Source organism: Mixophyes fleayi, chromosome 4 (genome assembly GCF_038048845.1).
Source record: "Mixophyes fleayi isolate aMixFle1 chromosome 4, aMixFle1.hap1, whole genome shotgun sequence".
NCBI lineage: Eukaryota > Metazoa > Chordata > Amphibia > Anura > Limnodynastidae > Mixophyes > Mixophyes fleayi.
In genome coordinates this window covers 7933238-7959345 of record NC_134405.1, presented here as the reverse complement: position 1 = coordinate 7959345, position 26108 = coordinate 7933238, and the positions used below count along the sequence as shown (strand labels likewise).

At 34.8% G+C, this 26108-nt stretch overlaps 1 protein-coding gene across 1 annotated transcript; it reads right to left on the bottom strand.

Annotated features, from left to right (window-relative positions):
- Window positions 1-247: 247 nt before the first annotated feature.
- Window positions 248-26108, bottom strand: LOC142149623 (uncharacterized). Its single transcript, XM_075204946.1, has 3 exons — window positions 25866-26108; window positions 13766-13881; window positions 248-764 (listed from the first exon to the last, which is right to left on the bottom strand). The coding sequence occupies exons 1-3, from the start codon at window positions 26106-26108 to the stop codon at window positions 248-250; spliced, it is 876 nt and encodes a 291-aa protein (XP_075061047.1).

Sequence of the window (26108 nt, the reverse complement as noted above, 5' to 3'; positions counted from 1 at the left end):
GAAAAGTATGAGGGAAAGAATGTAGAGGCTATAACATAGATCAATAGATCAATAGTACTGAGAAGAGCTGCTGAGACTCAGCTCCCAGCACCTGCATGAGCAGAACAGCCGTATATTACAGAGATTAACAAGGGTTGACACGTCATTATTATCTAGATTTAGTTATATAGAGCTTTAGTTCATATCAGGAGTAACATGCCAGGTGGAAAGATGTCCCCAAGTCCAATAACCAGACAGCTCTAGTCTTTTATGGTTTATATCCTCTGTGAATCCTCTGATGTCTAACAAGATGCGATTGCTGGATAAAACACTTGCTACATTCAAAGCATTTAAATGGCTTCTGCCCTGTGTGAATCATCTGATGTTTTACAAGATTTGTTTTCAGGGTAAAACATTTGCTACATTCAGGGCATTTAAATGGTTTCTCTCCTGTGTGAATCCTCTGATGTTTATCCAGGCTTGATTTCTGGGTAAAACACTTGCTACATTCAGAACATTTAAATGGTTTCTCTCCATTGTGAATCATCTGATGTCGTACAAGACTTCCTCTGTGGCTAAAACACTTGCTACATTCAAAGCATTTAAATGGCTTCTCTCCTGTGTGAGTCCTCTGATGTTCAACAAGAGTTGACATGTGGGTAAAACACTTGCTACATTCAGAACATTTAAATGGTTTCTCTCCTGTGTGAATCCTCTGATGAACAATAAGGTTTGATTTACATGAAAATGTTTTGTCACATTCAGAGCACAGATAGGGCTTCTCTTCTTTTAGATTCATCATGTGTTTTACAACAAATTAGTTGTAGAAAGGTTCTCCTATTCAGAAGTGAAGTTAACTGCTATACAGAAGAATTGATCACTCTAGTATATATGACTTGTAGGTGAGTTTTTTTGGTACACTCAGATGCTCAGAGAACAAGGACCTTTCCAAGATGTCTTCTGTTATTAATGGGAATCCTGCTCATTAATTCACCTGTAAGCAAAAAGAAAGCTAAAATTTAGCAGCCTAATCATTATATTAATGAAACTAGTTTAACAATAGTCATGTTATATTGGACATGGAATACAATTTTTTTTTATACTCTAACAACTATGACTCGGACATTGACCATTGTGTTAATTTTTGTGTACATTGAGACAGAAACATACATACTTAATAGAAAACTGTGAAGTCCTATCCGTACACTCACACAAGACAAGAAAGTTGTGATATATCCACAAAGGAGATAATAGACTTGCCACTGACTTACTATTATTAACAGTGTACATATTTAGATGTAGGTGTTGCTCACGTGAGTAAAATTCACAACAAGTACAAGAAAGAAAAAAAAGTGATAAAAATTAAGCACTCTGGAGTAATTTAAATATATATTTAGTAGATCATGTGGCAGCAACTTATAGGGTGGTCCTGTCCAGTACTAGTAAGGTGTATATAATAAAGTGACCACTAAGTGCATATCTACATATACTCACAAGAACAAATTTTGTGACACTAAGTGATTACCCAATATTAGTGATAAACAAATAAATATCAAATAAATAAACACTATACAATAGGCTGCTCTTTCCTTGACACCTGTTCCAGGTATATATCTTCAAAGAATCACACAAGAAAAAGCACAAAACAGTGCAAGAATAGCAAACAAATTTAAATAAACAGTGATGTGCTCTAAAAAATATCCGTGCACCAAAGGAAATTAGATATAAATCTTATCTGACATATCTGTTCTCCTCTGCAAGTATTTGGCTATAGAATCTCTTAGGAAAAGTTATGTTGTGCTCATAAAAAAAATGTAAGGAATATCATAGTGTAGCTCTAAGATTGGTGCTTTTTAAAGTGTGATTATATATACGCACACACATATATAAATATATTGTTAAAGATAGAAATATTGCCACACTAAATTCAGTATCATGTATACAATTGTTTGCTCATGAAAGTATTTGGACTTTGATCTTAATTGTACAACAAAATTTTGCTTATAAGTTTACGGTAAAACACATTTATAACAATACAATATCTACAACATAGTATCCCCTAATATTTGTGTATAATGCTGTTAGATTGCAATAATAACTATATAAACATTGTTAATACAAAAACACATCCCATGTGTACAATAAAATATCTATAACATAATACCTATAAATGTTTGTGTGTATATCAGTATATTCTTATTTATAATATAATTATCTTACTCTGAAGATTTCTCCTTCTATCTCTTTTCCTCCTGATCATTCTTACTGTTCCATCCTTCCAGCTCTCCAGCCACCAACTCACTAACACTGGGCTGATACTGCCTATTTATAGTCATTCCTCCCCATCTCTCTTCAATAGTTCCCGGGATGACCAGAAGGTTCTCAGACTGTTTGTCTCCAGGTCTCTCATGTAAATCCCATTGACATGTAAATGAGGTATAAACATTCCTAAGGCCACTTGCTACATGGGAAAATTCTAATTAGACCTTGGCAGGATCTTGCATTCTAATTAGATCTTCGCAGTCTCTGACATCCTGTTATGTCAACAAATGGACCTATTGTTAAGTATTCAACTATTGTCTAGGCAGAGAGTGTCAGCAGAGTGACCTGTTTTAGATATCTGCAGTAACTCATTTTAATATTGTTCATTCTTAAAAATGAACTATAATAAAATATAGTAATGTAAAAAAGATATTGCTCAAGCGCTGCAATTACTCAGAGAGAGATGATATGTATGTGTTGTACTCAGCAATGATAAGTGATGGTTAGGGGAACAAGATACAAATATTTAACAACGTTATATAAAGTCATACAACATAATATGTTGCAGGTACATGGTGTCCAAATGTATGACTAGTTCAAATAGTATATAAATATACATAAACTGATTTGTAAAGGCAGATTATTAATAATATTCATCTAAATTACGCCAGAATGATAACACTCTTAAGATGGGTAAACACTACAAAAACTTTAGACCAATTAGTTGTCTCTAACGATTGTATAAACGACTGAAGTCCCGATCAGCAGCCGATTCAGGTGTACACACTGTACCCAATTACCTTCATATCTCTGCTCTTCATCTGTCATAACCATTGGCTACAAGTGACAGCTGACCCGGGTGTTGGTGGATAAAGCAAAATGCTCCATGAACTTTGTAAGATTCAGAAGCTAAGATGTTACTTTCCGCACTGCTACATAAGATAACAGTGTTTCAGCAAAGACTGACTGCAGGTCAGACACCAGCTCCGTCCGCTGATACTGATAATCATGCCGGCACCTGTGACTTATGTCCAGACTCTCTGTGTCAGGAGTATAATTTATGTGCTGCAGTAACTTCTATAGACTTTGCTACAATTAATTTTAAGTGGAATCACATTGTTAGATTAATTTGAAGAAATATAATAACAGTTTAACAAAATAAATTGCCGAGGATCTAATGAGATATATTTTTACCAATTTTATTTAGTGTACAAAGCACCAATCACTTTCCAAAAATTCATATTATAATTTAATATTTCACTTGCAAACTTTACTAATTGGCCAGCACATAGGATATGAAATGTTTTTAATGAAATAAATTAAGCACATTTTTTTTTCAAACTTAGTCTGTTAAACAGTGCCCTGATTCGCATCTTTCCCCCTTTTTATTTATGTATCATGGCCAAAAAATTCTGGGGAGCAGCTCTTAGTTAGAGAAGATTAAATATATGTGAGATGAGTTATCAGTCCACACATTAAATTGTATATGTAGGTGCATGGAAATATAAAAAAATAGATTATACACATAATACACTAGGTGGTGCAGAATTTGTCTTTGGTGCGGATGCTTCTTCTCTCTATCTATAGATGAGTAAACTACAAACATCTATCTCACACTCACTTTTAAAAAACAAGACTGTTCCCAGCACCAGGGATTGGTACCAGAGCTAACACTCTTAAGAAGCCTTCAGCTACTCACAAACATACCAAAATACAATCAAAACACAATTTATCCAAATTTACCTCACTGAAACATTACTTGCAAAAACATAGCGTTATAAACAGAAAGACTGTTTGAGACATAAATGATTCTGAGAACAAAGCCAGAATGTTACTAAATGTAATTTATTATGACAACAATTAGTCACACTGCTTATTGGTAAATGGTTATTAGACTGGGAGATATTTTAATGGCGAGTGGGGAACATCATTTAAGACATAACACTTAATTCACTAAAATAAAGAAAATCTTAAAATGTTATTAAATGTAATTTAATATGACAACAGTCACAATACTTATTAGTAACAAGGTTATTAGACTGTGACCTTCTGTAATAGTAACAATATACTTAAAAATAAAAAGAAAGAGAAGGCAGGAAATACAGAATTGGATGCACATACTTTGGCATAGTAAAAAGCAGGAAGAATTGTACAAATTCTCAGGTGAAAGGATAATACCCAAAATTACAATTTTAGCAAGAAATAATGTAACATATACAGTGTCCAGTACAAAGGTCTCAGGGTATATTTTCATTTTAAATGCATGAAACAGAAAAAACATCAAGTATCCATATTCAGCATTGTACAACTCAGTTGTACAAATAAACTAGTTACCCATTTACAGAGAACGTCACCTCTGACTGTACAGTCCAGTCTCATTGCCTTTGATATTTCCAGTCACTGCATAGTATTGATTATTCTCACCAATATAACATTATTTACATGATCCATCAATATTTAACATTTTCTGCATCTGCACATTTCAGGGACAATGACTAATCCCTTATGCTTGTCTCTGCAGCACCTCTGTGGTATCTCTAAATGCTGGAATTACACCATACTGACTATCCGTGGACGGCAAAGTTTTAAAGTGAGACATTTTTGTCTCCTTATCTATATCAAGTAAGTAATGTATGAGTAGGACAGCAGTATAATGCAGAGCTCTGCAAGGGCCGCCCTATTGTCATTGTGTGATTGTGTACTGCAGATTTATTTCTTAACACTTAGACCATCCCAGAGGGAAAATGCCCCAAGTCCCCTTGTTAGACCACTCCGGTCTTCTCTGACATTTAACAAGGCCTTGATGTTATATAAAACACTTGCCACATTTTAAATATAAAAATGATATATCCCCTGTATAAATATTATTTGATTCATAGAGATAACTTGTTGGAATTAGTGGCGCTATATAAATAAATCGATGATGATGATACATATACTACATTCAGATCCTCAGGGCCACTTTCATGTATAAATCCTCTGGTGACAAGTGCTTTCCTCTCAATTAAACACTTGCTACATTCAGACCATTTAAATGGTTTCTCACCTTCATTCCTGTGTGAATCTACTGATGTTTTGCAAGATCTGACTTTTGGGAAAAACACTTGCTACATTCAGAGCATATAAATAATTTCTCTCCTGTGTGAGATCTCCCATGTGCAACAGGATTTTAATTATTAGCAAAACACTTATTACATTCAGAGCATTTAAATGATTTCTCTCCTGTGTGAATCCTGTGATGTTTTACAAAATACCACAGTACTGATAGAGAATATATAGATATATTACACACATGATACCACTGTACTGATAGAGAATATATAGATATAATACACACATGATACCACAGTACTGATAGAAAATATATAGATATATTACACACATGATACCACAGTACTGATAGAGAATATATAGATATAATACACACATGATACCACAGTACTGATAGAGAATATATAGATATATTACACACATGATACCACAGTACTGATAGAGAATATATAGATATATTACACACATGATACCACAGTACTGATAGAGAATATATAGATATATTATACGCATGATACCACAGTACTGATAGAGAATATATAGATATATTACACACATGATACCACAGTACTGATAGAGAATATATAGATATATTACATACATGATACCACAGTACTGATAGAGAATATATAGATATATTACACACATGATACCACAGTACTGATAGAGAGTATATAGATATATTACACACAGGATACCACAGTACTGATAGAGAATATATAGATATATTACACACATGATACCACAGTACTGATAGAGAATATATAGATATAATACACACATGATACCACAGTACTGATAGAGAATATATAGATATATTACACACATGATACCACAGTACTGATAGAGAATATATAGATATATTACATACATGATACCACAGTACTGATAGAGAATATATAGATATATTACACACATGATACCACAGTACTGATAGAGAATATATAGATATATTACACACATGATACCACAGTACTGATAGAGAATATATAGATATATTACATACATGATACCACAGTACTGATAGAGTATATATAGATATATTACACACATGATACCACAGTACTGATAGAGAATATATAGATATATTACACACATGATACCACAGTACTGATAGAGAATATATAGATATATTATACACATGATACCACAGTACTGATAGAGAATATATAGATATATTACACACATGATACCACAGTACTGATAGAGAATATATAGATATATTACACACATGATACCACAGTACTGATAGAGAATATATAGATATATTACACACATGATACCGCAGTACTGTACACATAACTTTACACCACAGTACTGTTAAAGAATATATTTTATTGCTAAACTATGTTTTCTATCATATTTATTTATATATATACAAGTTAACCCGTGCATGATACTCATGCATTTTTTTGTAAAATAATGTCAGTATACCAAATTTCAGGTCATTCGGATGAGCCCTTTCTGAGAAAATAGTTTTTTCCACAGACACATACACACACACACACACACACACACACACACACTAACACACGCCGCTACACATGCAGGGGCGGATCTAGAAAATGTTTGTTCCCCGGGGGGATGCTAGGGCGGGGTGATTTAGGCCCCGCCCACTTTCCGACTTCAGAGGCTGCCGGGGGCTGCACAGTATGTGCAGGTCCGCTCGGCAGTGACAGGCAGGGACAGTGTGCTGCCCGGCTGCTCTGATTGTGTTTAAAACACAGCAGCACACTGTCACTGCCAAACGGACCTGCACATACTGTGCAGCCGTCGGCAGCAAACCCCTGCTAGGGGGGCGATTGCAGCGATCGCACCCCCCCTGGATCCGCCACTGTACACATGTGTGTTCATGAGGTAAAATTACCTCACGAAAATGAGTTTGACCCCTCAACTCGTCAATAATGTCAGTATACCAAATTTCAACCCTTTTTGAGTTTTTTTTTCCACACACACTAAGAATTTAGTAGGTCAGGTAACCCGTGCATGATACTCATGCATTCTAGTCACATCAAGCTACTTAAGGTGTTAAAAACTCCCCACTGTCACCCCCGGCAACCACCAACCACTCCCAACTGTCACTTCTCCTTCAAGAAATATATAGGTCAGTGTATAACTCTGCCCAGCAGGTGGCGCTGCAGATGGGTTGTTTTTTTTCACACACACACAGACAGACTAACACACGCCACTAGACATTTATATTATATATATATATATATATATATATATATATCTCAATTGTTGGTTCGTGAAACTTTTTGGGGAAAAATTTTGGATTTTAAGATTATGGGAGAACTAAATTATTCCTGTCCCTACATATGACTCATACAGTGTAATTGAAAAGCTATAAATGTTCATCATTATATTTACACATATATTACAAATGTACATTATTATTTTGCCATTTCTCCCCATCTCTGTTCAATTGTTCCCAGATGACAATAAAGTATTCTCAGACTGTTTGTCTCCAGGTGATATTTAAATTAGGTTCTCATAAAATGTGTTTTCTTTCATCAAAGCGGCTTCTCATGTAAACCTCCCTGACTTGTAAATAAGATATAAATATTCCTAAGGTCACTTACTACAAAGGAAAATTATAATTAGACCTCAGCAGGTGGCAAAATCTTCTAATTTGATCATCACAGTCTCTGACATCCTGTTATGTCAACAAATGGAAATTTTGAATAGGATTCACCTATTGTCTATGCAGAGGATGTGAGCAGATAGATCTGTTCTATGTATCAGCAGTATCTCTGATTTCGTTATGATTCACCATAAGAAAATTAGACATAACACACACATATAAATCTCCAATGATTGTGATAATATGTTTAGCACAGTGATGTATGTTTATATTTAGTGTAAGAACTGTCCAGAAAGGGCAGAGTTAGGTGTGAGTTGGACATCTTACCATGTATTACATTATGTGGAACTGACATTCCCTGTTTTTGAATACAGAGTTCATATTGAATAGCATTAATAATGTCGTTGGTGAGTACAGAGGATCGTATATTTATATAAATAGATCCTGTATATTACAAGCAGGATAACACTCAGAATGAGCACAAAATCATATTAGGTTAATACATTTGAGGAACAATGTTGCTCAAATGGATTAATCTAATAAATGTATTTATGTGTGTAATCTGAGTGCTTGTCTGATTGTAATATACAGGCTCTTTTTTACTATATGGTGCTCCCTGCCTCTGGCCCGAATCTGTACAACATACATGTAGGTGCTGCAGTGCTTATTATGTGTATACTATATCATATATAGTATAATAATATATAATATATATTAAGTGATATAAGGCTATCTGTCCCGTTTCGTCCAACTCTCCTGTGTCCTTTTACCTCTCTCCTGCTAACACTCGCAGTAGAAAGTTCCACTTCAGAATACAATTCTAATTCTCCTGGATCTCTCTGTTGTATTTGACACTGTTGACCACTCTCTCCTCATACAGACGCTACAATCCCTAGACTTGAAGGCACTGTCCTATCCTGGTTCTCATCCTACCTATCTAATCGCTCTTTCAGTGTTACTTTCTCTGGATCCACCTCTGCTCCGCTTCCTTTATCAGTTGGAGTTCCACAAGGCTCAGTCCTAGGTCCTCTGCTATTCTCTATCTACACCACTTCTCTTGGAAAACTAATAAGCTCCTTTGGATTTCAGTATCATCTCTATGCGGATGATACACAAATTTATCTATCCTCTCCTGATCTTTCACCATCTGTGTTGTCTCGCGTTACTGACTGTCTTTCTTCCATTTCATTTTGGATGTCTTCTCGCCAACTGAAACTCAATCTCTCAAAAACTGAATTAATAATATTCCCCCCCAAAAACAGAAGCTTCCTGCCTGACATTTCTATTTCTGTTGATAACATAACCATAAATCCCACCCGCAAGCTCGTTGCCTAGGTGTAATCCTTGATTCACAACTGTCGTTTATTCCCCACATCAACTCTTTATCTAAATCATGTTACATACACCTAAAGAACATTTCCAGAATATGCACATATCTGACACAAGACACCGCAAAAACATTAATTCATGCACTCATCATCTCCTGCATCGACTATTGCAATTCCCTCCTTACTTTTGTCTTCCCAAGGTCAGACCTGAACCCCTACAATCTATTTTGCACGCAGCGGCTAGATTGTTTTTCCTTACAAACCGTTATTCCTCTGCTGAGCTTCTCTGTCAATCTCTCCATTGGCTGCCTGTATTTCAACGAATCCAATATAAAATTCTCAAGGTCATCAACAAAATTGCACTGACATACATTTCCTCACTTGTCTCGAAATATCTCCCTACTCGACACCTCCGTTCTGCACATGATCTACGTCTCTCCTCCACTCTCATCACATCCTCCCATTCTCGGTTACAGGACTTTTTCCGGGCTGCACCCACTTTGTGGAATTCCCTCCCACGCACAGTAAGATTTTCCTCTAGTCTTCAAATCTTCAAGCATTCACTGAAAACCCACCTCTTCAGACAAGGTTATGAGATTCCTCAACCATCATCTTAATTTCCCTAGATTACCCTATTACCATCCTCTACACTGCTATCGCAAGACAACAACCCTCTGACCAACATTGCCACACACACTGCACACTCAGTACTTTTACCTTTGCAGTTTAGCTGGTCCATTGTGCAATATGATGTAGCACATGCCCTTGTGTTTCTAACTCCCATTGTCCTATAGATTGTAAGCTTGTGAGCAGGGTTCTCTTACCTCTCTGTCTGTCTGTATTACCCAGTATTGTCTTATCAATGTTTGTTCCCAATTGTAAAGCGCTATGGAATTTTCTGGCGCTATATAAATAAATGTTGATGATGATGATGATGATGACAATTCAAACTCCTTAACTACAGAGAGTGACCGGGAAAGGGCATAATTAACAAATATAATGTAGCAAAGAACCCAGAGGTGATGTAAATGATAGCGACTACACGTTGCTGAAATCCCTAATATAATGTGAAGAGGGCCGTTATAACATAAATGTGAGTGACCACTAGAGGGCGCAGCTAGTGGATTGTGTAAAGTTACTTTGATGCATAGGATTGAGGTTATCATCTACAGCTGCATAACATTCTGCACATATATAGGACCATGCACCCTCTACTGTAAGTCATAAGGATATTAGAAGTCACCAAGGTGATCCACAACAACATAATAGCACAATGCAGAAAGCAGGATCATTTTTTACAAGACATATAAAGCCAAGTATGACTACAAATATCCTTAATAACTTACAGAATATTTACATATTAGTACCATTTCTCACTCGGGCACAACTCCAAAAGGGTGAAAGAAGTTGATTTTTATTTTAAAACCCACACAATACAGTAAATAGTCCCAGAGTCCAGGAAGTCAATAACCAAAAATCTTATAGAAGGATCCGGGAAATACCTGCTAATATGTCTATATCACTGCTCTGTTTGATTTAGTGGGATTTAGCAACCAGACAGTCTGTGACTGTGATTTGTGGTATCAACCAAGTATATTTTCCTCTGTCGAAATAGGGAACAGCTCCGTATCTCACAGCCTGGCATACCGACTCACATCGTGGGCTAAACCAATGATGGAAAGAACAGACTGATGGAACCTGAATTCCTGCTCATCCTTCCAATGAAGTAGCATACTCTCAGTATGCACCCTAGCTTTATACCCTGCTGTAGTAATACTCCCCATAGTGATCTATATGGTGCTATGATGTGTGGGCTGACTTGGGGCTATACTTGTCCTATCTGTCCCCACACAATAGGGCTCACTGAGGACATAATCAAATTGCCTCCCAACCAGCACAATCTGAAACCCTTGTTATGTCCCAGTGATTAAACAATAAGCCCACATTATCTATGGCTCACACCTGGCTGTATTATCAGGAACCCCTAGGTAGATAAAATGCAAATATAAACATTGGATTACACAGATAACTAACTTTTCCAACACAATATCACATGCATTATGTTTCCTATAAACAAATGCATATAATCCTGCCTATATACTCCAAGTTGTTACAATATTGCACATTGTATGAATATTTTACTGTTATACACAGAAGAAAGGGGGTGTTTAGAATTGTCTTTTGTGGTTCTCCAGTGCAGGTATATGGGCAGATGTACACACAGCTGTTCTTACAGAAGACTATACTGAGCACTTCATTTATGTACTACTGTCTGCTTACTGGTACATATGGATTGAATTTACATTCATAAACTTTGTCCGTTTGCTTCCATTGCTCACTAATTAGCTACAACTAAGCTGTGTTGAACGGAAGTTATTAGGTCCGGAGCTTATATATTTTTTGCTACATCGATTTCGGAAGGTACTCCTATAATAAGCTGTGCTTGCAGATGAACAATTATAGGAGTACCTTATGAAATTTTACTATAGCAGCTATTGAGTGGAGTAATTACTGTGCACAGTAACTAACATCTTTACTCCTCGATTTAACAGTCTGTAGACTGTATAGAAGACACTTCAATATTTGGGAATCAACCTCTTAGTTCTTCATTTTATATTTAGTTTTTATTGTGTTTTATTAATTATAATAAATTTGTATTATTTTTAGCTTAGCGCTCTCTTTTTCTTTTTTGTTTTCTATAGGAATTTGTATTCAGGCTTCAGTACCCATGTAAGAGAGCTGTAGCTTTATAGATCACTGGTTTTACACTGTTATTAAGTCATTTAGCACCTGTCTTGTTTTTGGGTTTTTTGGGTTAATAAAGTAAACTGACAAGGAACTGACGAGTTGACTTTTCAACAATTTTATTTAGTGTACACAAAGCTCCAATCAAAAACTCAAATTATGTTTTAAAATTTTGCTTGCAAACTTTATGAAATGGTCAGAACTTATGAGATGACATTTTTTAAACTTAGTCTGTAAATCAGTGCTCCGATTATAAATGTTTTCTCCACTTTCTTTTTTTATCATGGCTAAAAGAATCCTATGAAGCATCTCTTACTTAGAGAACGTTAAATATATGTGAGATCAGGGGGTAAATGTATCAAGCTGAAAGTTTTCCGGCGGGTTTGAAAAACCAATCAGATTCTAGCTATCATTTATTTAGTACATTCTACAAAATGACAGCTAGAATCTGATTGGTTGCTATAGGCAACATCTCCACTTTTCAAACCCGCCGGAAAACTCTCAGCTTGATACATTTACCCCCAGGTATCAGTCCACACCTTAAATTCTATATATAGGTGCATGGAAAAATTAAAAAATAGATTATATACATAATACATAATTACAGTATCTGTCTTTGGTGCGGATGCCTCTTCTCTCTATCTATAGAAAAAAAACTCAAACATCTATCTCACACTCACTTTTTAAAAACAATATTATTTCCAGCACCAAGGATTGGTACCAGAGCTAACACTCTTAGGAAGCCTTCAGCTGCTCCCAAACATGCCAAAATGCAGTTAAAACACAATTTATCCAAATTTACCATCATTGCAACATTACTTGCAAAAAATATAGAATTATAAACAGAAAGACTCTTTGAGACATGAATGATTGCAGGAACAAAGCCAAAATGTTATTAAATGTAATTTAATGCAACAACAATTAGTCATAATAATCCCTGGTAACATGGTAATTAGACTGTGACATACTGGAATAGTAAAAATCTACCTAAAATAAAATAGAAATTAAAACACAGGAATTGAAGAATTGGACCCACATACTTTCTGCCGTAATCTGTGGCATAGTAAAAGGCTTGAAAAATTGTACAAATTCTCAGGTGAAAAATTAATACCCAAAATGACAATTTTAACAGGTAAAAATGTAACATTTACTGTGTAAAGTACAAAGGCCTCAGGGGATTTTTTCATTTTCAATGCATAAGACAGAATAAAGTATCAATATTTGTTATTGCACAATTCAGTTGTACAAATAATCTAGTTACTCATCAACAAAAAATTCACCTGTAACTGTTCAATCAGTTCTCATTGTCTCAATAATTTCATTCCCAACATAGTATTGATTATTCTCACCAATGTAATATTGTTTACATGATCTATCAACCTTTGGAGTTTTCTGTATCTGCACATTTCAGGTACAATGGTTAATCCCTTTTGCTTGCACCTCTGTGGTAAAAATAAATGGTTGAAAAATAAGAATTATACATCCCTTGTATGGAAGCTATATGATACACAGAGATAACTAGTTTATAATACATATGCTACATTCAGATCCTCAGAGTGACTCTCGTCTATGAATCCTCTGCTGCGTGACAAGTGCTTTCCTTTCAATTAAACACTTGCTGAATTCAGCATATTTAAATGGTCTCTCTTCTGTGAAAATCTTCTTGTGTTCAACAAGAGCTGAACTTTCTGTAAAACACTTGCTACGTTCAGAGCATTTAAATGGTTTCTCTCCTGTGTGAATCCTCTGATATCTAAGAAGATATGATTTTTGGGTAAAACACTTGCTATATTCAGAGCATTTAAATGGTTTCTCTCCTGTGTGAATTCTAAGATGTGTTACAAGATTTGACTTTTTGGCAAAACACTTGAAACATTCAGAGCATTTATATGATTTCTCTCCTGTGAATGGCTTCATTCTTGTGTGAGTCCTCTGATGTATGATCAGTTATTATTTATAAAAAAAACATTTGTATCATTCAGAGCACAGATAGGGCTTTCATATTATTCTTGAGCAACAACTTACTTGTAGGTTTCTTCAATTCAAATATTAAATAAGATTGTGTGAATTTGAAAGAGATTATGAAGAACTGATGATTGTATTCTGTATGACTTGTAGATGAGGGTATATTTTTGGAACACTCAAATGTTCAGAGTACAAGGTGCTTTCCGTAATGTCTTCTGTTTTAGTGTGATCCTGATCAATTCACCTGTGATAATAAAATATGGTGATATTTAGAAGTCTAACTATTACATTAATGAATTTACTTTAACAGTAGTAAAGTTAAATTGTACAGGGAACATAAATATATTTAATAGACAAATAAATATAAATCAATCATTATCCATTGTTTTTACTTTTGTGTACGTTGCCACACAAACATACATACTAAAACAAAACTATGAAGTCTTACCTCTATGCTCACACAAGACAAGAAGCTGTGATAAATCCCCATATTAGTTTAAGTACTCACCACCCAATAGCTATTAAATTAAGTATTTTACATATTTTGTTGCAGGTGTTGCTCATGTGATCAAAACTCACAATAAGTACTCTATAGAAGAAAAAGTGTTCAAAATGTGGAAGGAAATCATGTGGCCAAAACTTAAGGTTGGTCCTACTCAGTACTAGAAAGATATATCTGTTAAACTGGTCTCAGAGTGTATTTTTATTTATAGAATTAATGACAAAATAACATACTAAATTCGGTTGGCTCATTAAACTATTTGGGCCTTAATCATAAGCAATTGTGCAACAAAAGATGGCCTTTAAGATTATGGGGGAACTAAATTATTCCTGTAATTACATATATGATTTATACAATTTAGGAGAAAATCTACACATTTTCATCAATATATTTGCAAATATATTATATGTATGTAAATATTTATAATGCCTTATTTTGATATAAAAATTTACTAATGACAACAGAAAGTACAGAATGGAAAATTCACAATAGTGTAACTTAATAATTATAATTCTGTTAGGTTGTAATACTAACTGTATAAAGATTGTAAAGACAAAGACACACCAAACATGTATAACAATACAATATCTACAACATAATAATTTATACAATTTTGTTAATGTATAATTATATTCTTATGTATAATATAATTACCTTACTCTGAAGATTTCTCCTTCTATCTCTTTCCCTCCTGATCATTCTTACTGTTCCATCCTTCCAGCTCTCCAGCCACCAACTCACTAACACTGGGCTGATACTGCCTATTTATAGTCATTCCTCCCCATCTCTCTTCAATAGTTCCCAGGATGTCTCCAGGTCTCTCATGTAAATCTCACTGACATGTAAATGAGATATAAACATTCTTAAGGTCACTGAATACAAAGGGAAATTCTAATTAGACCTCAGCAGGTGGTAAAATCTTCTAATTAGATCATCACAGTCTCTGACATTCTGTTATGTCAACAAATGGACCTTTTGTTTAGGATTTATATATTATCTAGACAGATATTGAGAGCAGAAAGGTATGTTCTGAATATCAGCAGTAACACTGACAACAATATTATTCATTGTTAAAAATAACCCATAACAAAATATATAAGTAAATTCATTTGTAAAGACAGATTATTAATGACATTCATCTAAATTAAACCAGAATGATAGACATTAAATAACCTTATTTAAAACAATCAAATTCATTTTACAGAATAGAAAACTCCTTTTCAATTGTTAAAAAGCAGGTGATAGCCCCCTAAGGAAAATGATGCAAAGATTTATGCATACAATGATTAGAAATAGCCGTTAGGAAAATATATCAGATAAGTTAATGTCAGACGAGTTCAGAGAACAGGTTTTAATAGCTCACTGTGCAATGTCAATCATTCATAGATTCCAAGAATGTCAGGAGACAGTCAGTATAAAGGTGAGTAGTGAGATCTAAAATCCTTCAATTACCAGTTTTAAATTTTAAGTTTAAAAATGTATTAATTGGTCCACACATAACAAGATAAATATTGTATTGCTATCAAGTTCTGATTAGTGCACTGATCTTCCAGTTATATATGGAGGTCTTCTGTAGCTATTAAAGGATGTAAATCAGCAGCACAAAGTACATTATTATTGGTCTTTGCAGCTGGTGATAAATGAGGTTTGATGAGATGATAAACAATATAGATTTCCATAAACCAGCGGTATAAACGCTCTATTCTCAGAGCTGGATTAAGGCTTCGGGGGGCCCGGGGCACTTAAGACAGGGGGGCCCCTAAAATCTAAAATTAAGGGCATAGGGACACATCCTGCATTACATCACCTACAACCCACAGTATGACACTTACAGCTCTACCAGAGGGCTCGCTTAGGTTGTCTGCATAAGAAAAATCATTGCTTCCACAAACTAAAATACTGTACATTAAAACAATCACCAAAACACCACATTAAAATGGGTATTGACACCACACATTAGAACTAGCAATGATATCACACATTAAAAATACCATTGATAACGTACACTAAAACTAGCAATGATATCGCACTTTAAAAATAAATTTTATAATGCACATTAAAACTAGCAATGATACTGCAAATTAAAATACCATTGATAATGCATCATTGGGCATGGCCAGGCCACCTTCCTACAGACAAAAAAAACCTGCATTGTTGTGTACACCATTGAACGGTCACCAAAAATTGGGATTGTCCCACTAGAATCGTAACATTTCACAGACGTTGCTGCTCTCTCCTACCTGTTCTTCTCACTTTCACCACCTGTGCTGCAGGTTTCTTTAGTGGCTTGTCTGGATCCTGGAATGTTGGGGGCCCTATTTGGAAAAAAATATGGGTACATTTAGAAAATTACAGCCAGCCCCGGCGTTAAATCAATACTACCCACGATTAATAATTAGGCCTTCCTCCAGCCCCAACATTAAAATAATAGTATTCACATTTAATAGATAAACCTATTTCCCTCCCTACAAACAGCCCCAGCAATAAATTAATAGTATTTACATTTCAGAAATATACCTATTTCCTGAACCCGTCACTGCCATTAAATAATACATAGGCACATTTAATAAAGAGACCTCATTCTCCCCAAACTCACCCCCACATTCAGTAGCGCCCAAACCACCCCATCTTAAATTAATAGTCCCCACTATTGTGCCTCTCTCTCCCCTTTTTTCCTGATACTGTGCCTCTCTCCCCCCCTTTTTCCCTTATACTGTGCCTCTCTCCCCCCTTTTTCCTCAATATGTGCCTCTCCCCCCTTTTTTCTCATGCTGTGCCTCTCTCCCCCCTTTTTTCTCATGCTGTGCATCTCTCCCCCCTTTTTCCTTACTGTGCCTCTCTCCTTCCCATTTTCCTTACTGTGCCTCTCTCCTCCCCTTTTCCCTTACTGTGCCTCTCTCCTTCCCATTTCCCTTACTGTGCCTCTCTCTTTCCCATTTCCCTTACTGTGCCTCTCTCCTTCGCATTTTCCTCACTGTGCCTCTCTCCTTCCCATTTCCCTTACTGTGCCTTTCTCCTTCCCATTTCCCTTACTGTGCCTCTTTCCTTCACATTTTCCTTACTGTGCCTCTTTCCTTCCCATTTCCCTTACTGTGCCTCTCTCCTTCTCATTTCCCTTACTGTGTCTCTGTCCTCCCCTTTTTCCTTACTGTGCCTCTCTTCTTTCCTTTTTCTTCATAGTGTGCCTTTCTGCTTTATTCCCTTTTTTTACTTACCTTTCTATTAGTTTCTTTCTTTTCTTCTCTTCTGTCTTCTCTCTTCTTGCTTCCTCTCTGCGCTGCTCATCACTGAATGACCGTGCACGTGCCCCCTGTGCCCCCCCTTAATCCGGCTATGTCTATTCTATATCTAAGCAGTCGGTGATCAGTGGGATTTTTTTAAACAAAAAGTAATTAATATTAATTAATTCCTCCGTGCTGTGTTATAAATTCTTTATCAGCACCTAGTAAAATGGCCAATCAGTTCTTATGTATATCTATCGCTTTATGTGTGTTGTTAGTTACAGAATTATTGGCACACTAAATTCATTATCATGTATACAGTGGTTGGTTCATTAACCTATTTGGGTCTAAATCTTAAGTAATTGTGCAACAAAAGTTGGTTTTTATGATGAATATGTGAGATCTAAATTATTCCTGTCCTAACATATATGACTCATACAAATAAGATAAAAATCTAGAAATGTCCATAATTATATTTACGAATATGTTACAAATGTACAATAATATTTGTAATGGTTCATGTATATCTAACTACACTGCAAGCATAGGAAAAAGCAGATACAGTGTATTATCAGGATATATAAAGTTCAACACATGTAATCCCAGTTTTGTTTTACAATATAATATTTACTAATAGATAATACAATGTACAGAATATGCAATGTAAAGTAGTGTACTCTAATAATTATACTGCTGTTAGATTACAATACTATCCAGATAATCATTGTTAAGATAAAATATATACGATATGTATTACAAAACAATATCTATAACATAATATCTATAAATGTTTGTATTTGTCTCAGTATATTATTGCATAATAACATTATGTCAGAACACATTTATAACAATACAATATCTACAACACAGTATCTCCAAATTTTTGTGTATATATCAGTATATTCTTATGTATAATATAATTACCTTACTCTGAAGATTTCTCCTTCTATCTCTTTCCCTCCTGATCATTCTTACTGTTCCATCCTTCCAGCTCTCCAGCCACCAACTCACTAACACTGGTCTGATACTGCCTATTTATAGTCATTCCTCCCCATCTCTCTTCAATAGTTCCCAGGATGACCAGAAGTTTCTCAGACTGTTTGTCTCCAGTGGGCAAATGTATCAAGCTGAGAGCTTTCCAGCGGGTTTGAAAAGTGGAGATGTTGCCTATAGCAACCAATCAGATTCTAGCTATCATTTTGTAGAATGTACTAAATAAATGATAGCTAGAATCTGATTGGTTTTTCAAAACCACAGGATATCTCTCAGCTTGATACATGTACCTCAGGTCTCTCATGTAAATCTAATTGACTTGTAAATGGGGTATAAACATTCCTAAGGTCCCTTACTACAAAGAAAAATTCTAATAAGATCTTGGCAAGAGGTAAAAATCTTCTAATTAGAGGATCACAGTGTCTGACATCCTGTTATGTCAACAAATTGATCTTTTGTTTAGAATTAACCTACTGTCTATGCAGAGGGTGTGAGCAGAAAGACCTGTTCTGTCTGTCAGCAGTACTTTCGATTTTAATGTGATTCACAATAATAAATATTAGACATAACACACACGTTTAGATCTCCAATGATTAAACCACAAGATATTGCAGCTGGTAGACATGGTATAGTCTGAAGAGAGCATATATAATATGAATCAGAGTGGAATAAATTAATTCTGGCCATGCCAAAATGCCACATTGTACTTCTACTGTGTTAACTCTGACCGCTTCAGACTACAATTCAAACTCCTTACCCACACAGCCCTCAGACATTCCTCATCCTATATATCCACCCTCACACACACTCCCTCCCACCCACTCTACTCTGACAATGACACCAGCTCCACCTCCTTACTTATTTTCTCTTCATGCTCCCACAATCAGGACCTTTGCTGTTCCCAACCTCTGGAACACATCCCCACTCCCAATTAATTGATCAGTGTAAAGCCTGCAATCGTGCCCTTAAATCTCATGTTTTCATTCAATCCTACCAGCCCTCCTCTTGACTCTCGCACCTCCATACCCCCACCTCTGCTCACCCCACTGTGTGTGTTGTTAGTTACAGAGTTATTGGCACACTAAATTCATTATCATGTATACAATGGTTGGTTCATTAACCTATTTGGGTCTTAATCTTAAGTAATTGAGGATCAGTGTCCCTATATTATAACATTACACACATGATCCCACAGTATCACAAAATATATAGATAGAAAGAAGTTATAGAATATACAAATCTTATTAGTGTACCATTAAAACTGTATTTATAATTCTGTTACATTGCAATATAAATTATATAAACATTGTTAAGGCAGAACATTTAAGGCAATAACTCATACCAGATTCATATCAAGACATTATCTAATCATTTGTGTATGTTTCTTTATCTTATTAGACATAAAATAATTACCTTACACTGTTGAGTTCGCCTTCAATGTATTTACTTTCTGCTTATTCTTACTGTTCCTCCTTCCAGTCCTCCAGCCACCAATTCAACCATCAACTAACTGACAAAAGCCAGATAATGCCTATTTATAACAATTCCTCCCCATCTGTCTTCAGTAGTTTCCAAGATGACCAAAAGATATTCTCAGACTGTTTCTATCCAATTTAAATTAGGGTCTCATAACGTTCATACATATTCTTTCATCAGAGCAGCTTCTCATGTAAACCTCCTTGACTTGTAAATGAGGTATAAACATTCCTGAGATCAGTGAATACAAAGGAAAATTCTAATTAGACCTCAGCAGGTGGTAAAATCTTCTAATTAGATCATAGCAGTTTCTGACATCCTGTTATGTCAACAAGGGGACCTTTGTTTAGGACTCACCTATTGTTTAGGCAGATAGAAGGTAAAGATAGCCCTGCCCAAATCAATTTACAATCTGTTACACACATGATACCAAAGTGCTGATAATAGAGAATATATAGATTTATATTAATGTCTAGATTTATATAATTTAATAACTGATTTATACTTACTTATAGAGACTAAATCTCATTGTTATTGGCATTTGGTGGATGTTTTGTTGCTTTTTATCTGCATTTGCAGATCTAATAGGTGAAAACCTGCTACATGCTGAGATATTGTCCTCTTCAGAGGATGAAGCCAGTAAAATTATTCATTCTGAGACTTTACCCGATAATGCAGACACTACAAGTAAAGTTATTTATAATATATTTTTGACATTACAGAAAAGAGAGGTGAATTTACATTTCATTCAGCCACTGTAACTCACTATTATAAAGCTAAATAAATACCAAGATTCTTTAGATTCAATAACCCGCCCAATATAGACCGTACAAACACTGAATTCTGTAGAACATGTTGGATGATTTTAAATAAATATTCCATGGATTTGAGCCTTGTTGTTACTGAGGAGGCAAAGAAGGACCTGGTGGATGTTAGAAATTAAATCACCAAGATTGATGATTTACATGTTATCATCATATAAAATGTTTGATTTAAGAAGGTGTCTGATCAGGCAACTAAATATGGGGAAGAGCTTCTCTCCTTCAATAAGGTCAAACTCCACAAAGCGTCTCTAGACTATAAGATAAATATAGTATAACCTTGTATTTTGGGGGATGAACTTACTAGACCCCATAGTCCCAACAGTCACTTACAAAGAAGAGATGTCTGTTTCCAGGAAACTAGACCTAGTGATGAGGAAATCACCCCCTTTCCAGTATGGATAATGCACTTGGATCCTTTTCAAACAGTTTTTTTTAGGAGTAAATTATACCAGTGCAAAAGGCACAGAAAAAGGAAAAGACGACACCTGAGGGGATGTGGCTCACGGCACAAGGTTGCAAATATCACTGACGGGTGTCAGCAAACCGTAATTTACAATCTTTCGAAAAGAACACTGTCTAAAACTTTGTTCCAGGAATAACTATAATATATATGTATATTATATAATATATATAATATATATACACATATATATATATATATATATATATATATATATATATATATATATATATATATATATATATATGTGTATACTTTATTAAAAAAAATACTATATCAAATTAATGATAAATCAATAAATTCCACACTGCTTGTTACACTTGACAATGTATTAATTGATCCCAACATAACATGATAAATGTTGTTTTGCTATCAAGTTCTGATTAGTGCACTGATCTTCCAATGTATATAGTGGTCTCCTAGAGTTATTAAAGGATGTAAACCAGTGGCACAAAGTACATTATTATTGGTCAGAGCAGATGGTGATAAATGAGGTTTGATGAGATGATAAACAACTTAGATTTCCATAAACCAGCGGTATAAGCGCGCTATTCTATATCTAAGCAGCCTGTGATCAGTAGGATTTTTTTAAAACAAAAAGTAATTAAACCCTTAAACAAATATTGATAACAATATAATATTTCTCTTGATCTAGGTGGATCAAATGATAATTTTGCAAGTGGAACAAGTATTATGCAATTTGTCATTCATTTGTTGAAGTCATTTTATGATCAAGTTAGTCAGTAATATTCCTTTTCATGAACTCATCGTTGTTAGGATTGGGTAATTTAATTCCTTAGTGTTGTGTTATAAGTTCTCTTTCAGAGCCTAGTAAAATGGCCAATCAGTTCTTAAAAACAACTAAAAAACTATCACTTTATGTGTGTTGTTAGCGATAGAATTATTGCCACACTAAATTTATTATCATGTATACAGTGGTTGGTTCATGGAACTATTTGGGTCTGAATCTTAAGCAATTCTGCAACAAAAGTTGGCTTTTATGAATATGTGAGATCTAAATTATTCATGTCCTAACCTCTATGACTCATACAAATAAGATAAAAATCTAGAAATGTCCATAAATATATTTACAAATATATTACAAATGTACAATAATATTTGTAATGGTTCATGAATATCTAACTACACCTGAACCATAGGAGAAAGCATATATAGCATGTATAATGTACAGTGTATTATCAGGATATATAAAGTTGAACACATGTTAACCCAGCTTTGTTTTACAATACAATGTTTACTAATAGATAATACAATGTAGTGAATATGCAATGGATATATATATGCATAATATTTATAATGCTATTAGATTACAATACTATCTAGATAATCATTGTTAAGATATACGATAGATATACGTTAAGAAAAACATATACTATATGTATTACAAAACAATATCTATAACATAATATCTATAAATGTTTGTATTTGTCTCAGTATATTATTGGGCCTTAGTCTTATTATTAAAGACCTTAGTCTTAAATGTAAAACAAAATTTATCTTATACATTTATGGGATTATTATAGCAAACCAATATCTACAACATAATATCTCAAAATATTTGTGTATATATCAGTTATTCTTATGTATGTATATTATTATTATTTGTTTTATATAATTACCTTACTCTGAAGATTTCTATCTCTTTCCCTCCTGATCATTCTTACTGTTCCATCCTTCCAGCTCTCCAGCCACCGACTCACTAACACTGGGCTGATACTGCCTATTTATAGTCATTCCTCCCCATCTCTCTTCAATAGTTACCGGGATGACCAGAAGGTTCTCAGACTGTTTGTTTCCAGGTCTCTCATGAAAATCTCATTAACATGTAAATGAAGTATAAACAATCCTAAAGCCACTTACTACAAAGTAAAATTCTATTTAGACCTTTGGTGGTGGTAAAATCTTTTAATTAGATCAGCACAGTCTCTGACATCCTCTTATGTCAACAAATGGACCTTTTGTTTGAAATTTCTCTATTGTGTTAATTTTACCTGAGTTCACTTTGCAATGTCATTCACGGAGTCCAGGATAGTAATTAAACAGTCCTAATAAAGGTGAGTAACGTTGAGATCTAAAACCCTTCAATTACCAGCGTTCTGTCCTTAAAATGACAGGGAAAAATAGGCTCACCATACATTTTTCACATCTTATGTCCCTCCAAGAAGCGTGACACAGCCATGTTTCTGTGCTGTTGGACTTTCACCAGAAGGATGAATCCAGGTGATATATTCTCAGTATTAAAATGTGAAGTATTCAATCACAACTAATCACCTGTACAAACAGGAAATACGAATGTCCAAATTTGTAAGGATTACTAAAAGGTTCTATGATATTTAACATGTATATATATGTATCAAGGGAAAGTGTCCTTTGCATATGAAGATGATTTGAATATTGCTGTGTTTAGTGATGTATGGTCCAGGTAAGGACATACGCAGATGAAATTTTCAGTTTATATGGACAAAATCAGAATTTCCGTTCCTTGATGAACCACATAACTAATAATTTGCTGTATGTTACTAACGTGTTACTTTGCTGTGTTTTCATTATTGGTTGTCATATTGTCAGCATTTATTACCACCTAATTATCACCCCTGGTTCCATCTACTAAAATGCAAGAGAGTGTTCAATATTCATTATTACTGAATAAATATTAGTTCCACAATCAAAAACAGAATCTCCACATTTTACAATGTCAGTTTTTATTAAACATCAAGTGTTATAGAAACAGTTGTCAGTAACATAAATGGTAATTACAGATATTGTGTGAACATGGTCCTTCAGTCTATATACAGGTCAGTGCTGTCTGATGACAATCACTATAAAGTATAGAAGAAATGCTATGAAGGACCTTTACAGGTACCTCAGGAAACAATGTGCTCTCTTTGGTACTTGTTTAATAACATGGTGTGAAGAACAAGGATGTGCTGTAGCCTATATTAACCAAATATCAGCTATTAGTAGCCTGCTATCATCCAACCAACAAATGTGATGGTCTCATTGGTTGCTGTGGGATACCGCATTCAGTGTTTAACTTTCAACATTTACTAAATAACCCTTTATGATTACATCAAAACAAAATTAGATCTAGGGCGCTTCAACAACAACAACAGCCTTGAGCAAACTGAATGGAATACCATTAACCACTAAATCAATTTGAACATATAATGGTTTGTACAATGGCGCTTAGTAATTTGTCATACAAGGTGCAAAGTAAAGGTCAAACTAATTTATGTTGAGAATTAATAGAGCAAGTGATAAAGAAACATTGGAAACTACCTTGAAAAGACAATATCCTTAAAGATATAAATCCAGAGAAGCCAATATTCATATATAGAAAAGCACGGAATCTGCGCAATGATTTAGTTTCCAATGTTCTACCGAGAAAAGACGAAAGACCACTTATTGCCACAAAGGGTTTTCACAGATGTGGCGAATGTGTGGGTTGTAGATAAATAAGAAGTGACACATCAAAAATTGTGGAAGTAACCTCTATGGTAGATGGACAAAAATTCCAAATAAGAGATTTCATTACATGTAACCCAAAGAATTTAATGTATGTTTTAGCCTGTAAATGTGGGAAACAATATGTGGGTAAGACCACTCGTGCATTAAAAATACAGTTAAATGAACAAGTCCGCAATATAAAAAGACGTTATCCCATTAATGCAGTATCTGCTCATTTTAAGGAATATCACAATTGATCAATAAAAGGTATGTCCTATTTTTGTGGGGTGAAACTTGTCAAAGAAAATTGGAGAACAAGGGATAATACTGTTATTTAAACTAAAGATTATCTTTGTTCTCTTTTGTCTCCTATTCCATGAATGAATATTTGGGGCCAAGAAGAAAGAGGATACAAGAGAAAAAGAATGTAAAGACCTTTGATTGAAGCTAGCCACATTATACTAAATAAACCTAATCTTGACTGATCTTGGAAGCTAAGCAGGATTGGGTCTGGTCAATACTTGGATGGAAGACCATCTGGATATATGATAGAGATGTGGTTGATTTATCAATATAAAAAGAAAGAGGATACAAGAGAAGGTAAAGACCCTTTATTGAAGTTGATTGTCGTCTGCCTGCTAATTTAAGTATAACACCTAGGGGGGATCATAAGGCACCTATCCTTTCTGAGTACATAGCTGTAATAATAGAGGGAGATAAGACAGCAATTGGAAAGTATGAGGGAAAGAATACGGAGGCTATAACATAGACCAATAGGCACACATGTATTGTGAAACAGGGCAGTGTGATGTGTTCCTGTAGAAACATTCAGTACTGGCAGCTCTGTTCTTTTTTCAGAAAAGCACTTGCTACATTTAGGACATTTATGTGGTTTATACAGTATGAATCCTCTGATGTACAATAAGCTTTGATTTTTGGGTGAAACACATGCTACATTTAGAGCATTTAAATATTTTCTCCCGTATGTGAATCCTCTGATGTCTAACCAGGTTTGCATTCAGGGTAAAACACTTGCTACATTCAGAACATTTAAACGCTTTCTCTCCTGTGTGAATCCACTGATGTCTCACAAGATCTGATTTATGGGTAAAACATTTGCTACATTCAGAACATTTAAATGGTTTCTCTCCTGTGTGAATCCGTTGATGTGCAATTAGTTGTGATTTATATAAAAATGTTTTGTCACATTCAGAGCACAGATAGGGCTTCTCTCCTTCTAGATTCATCAT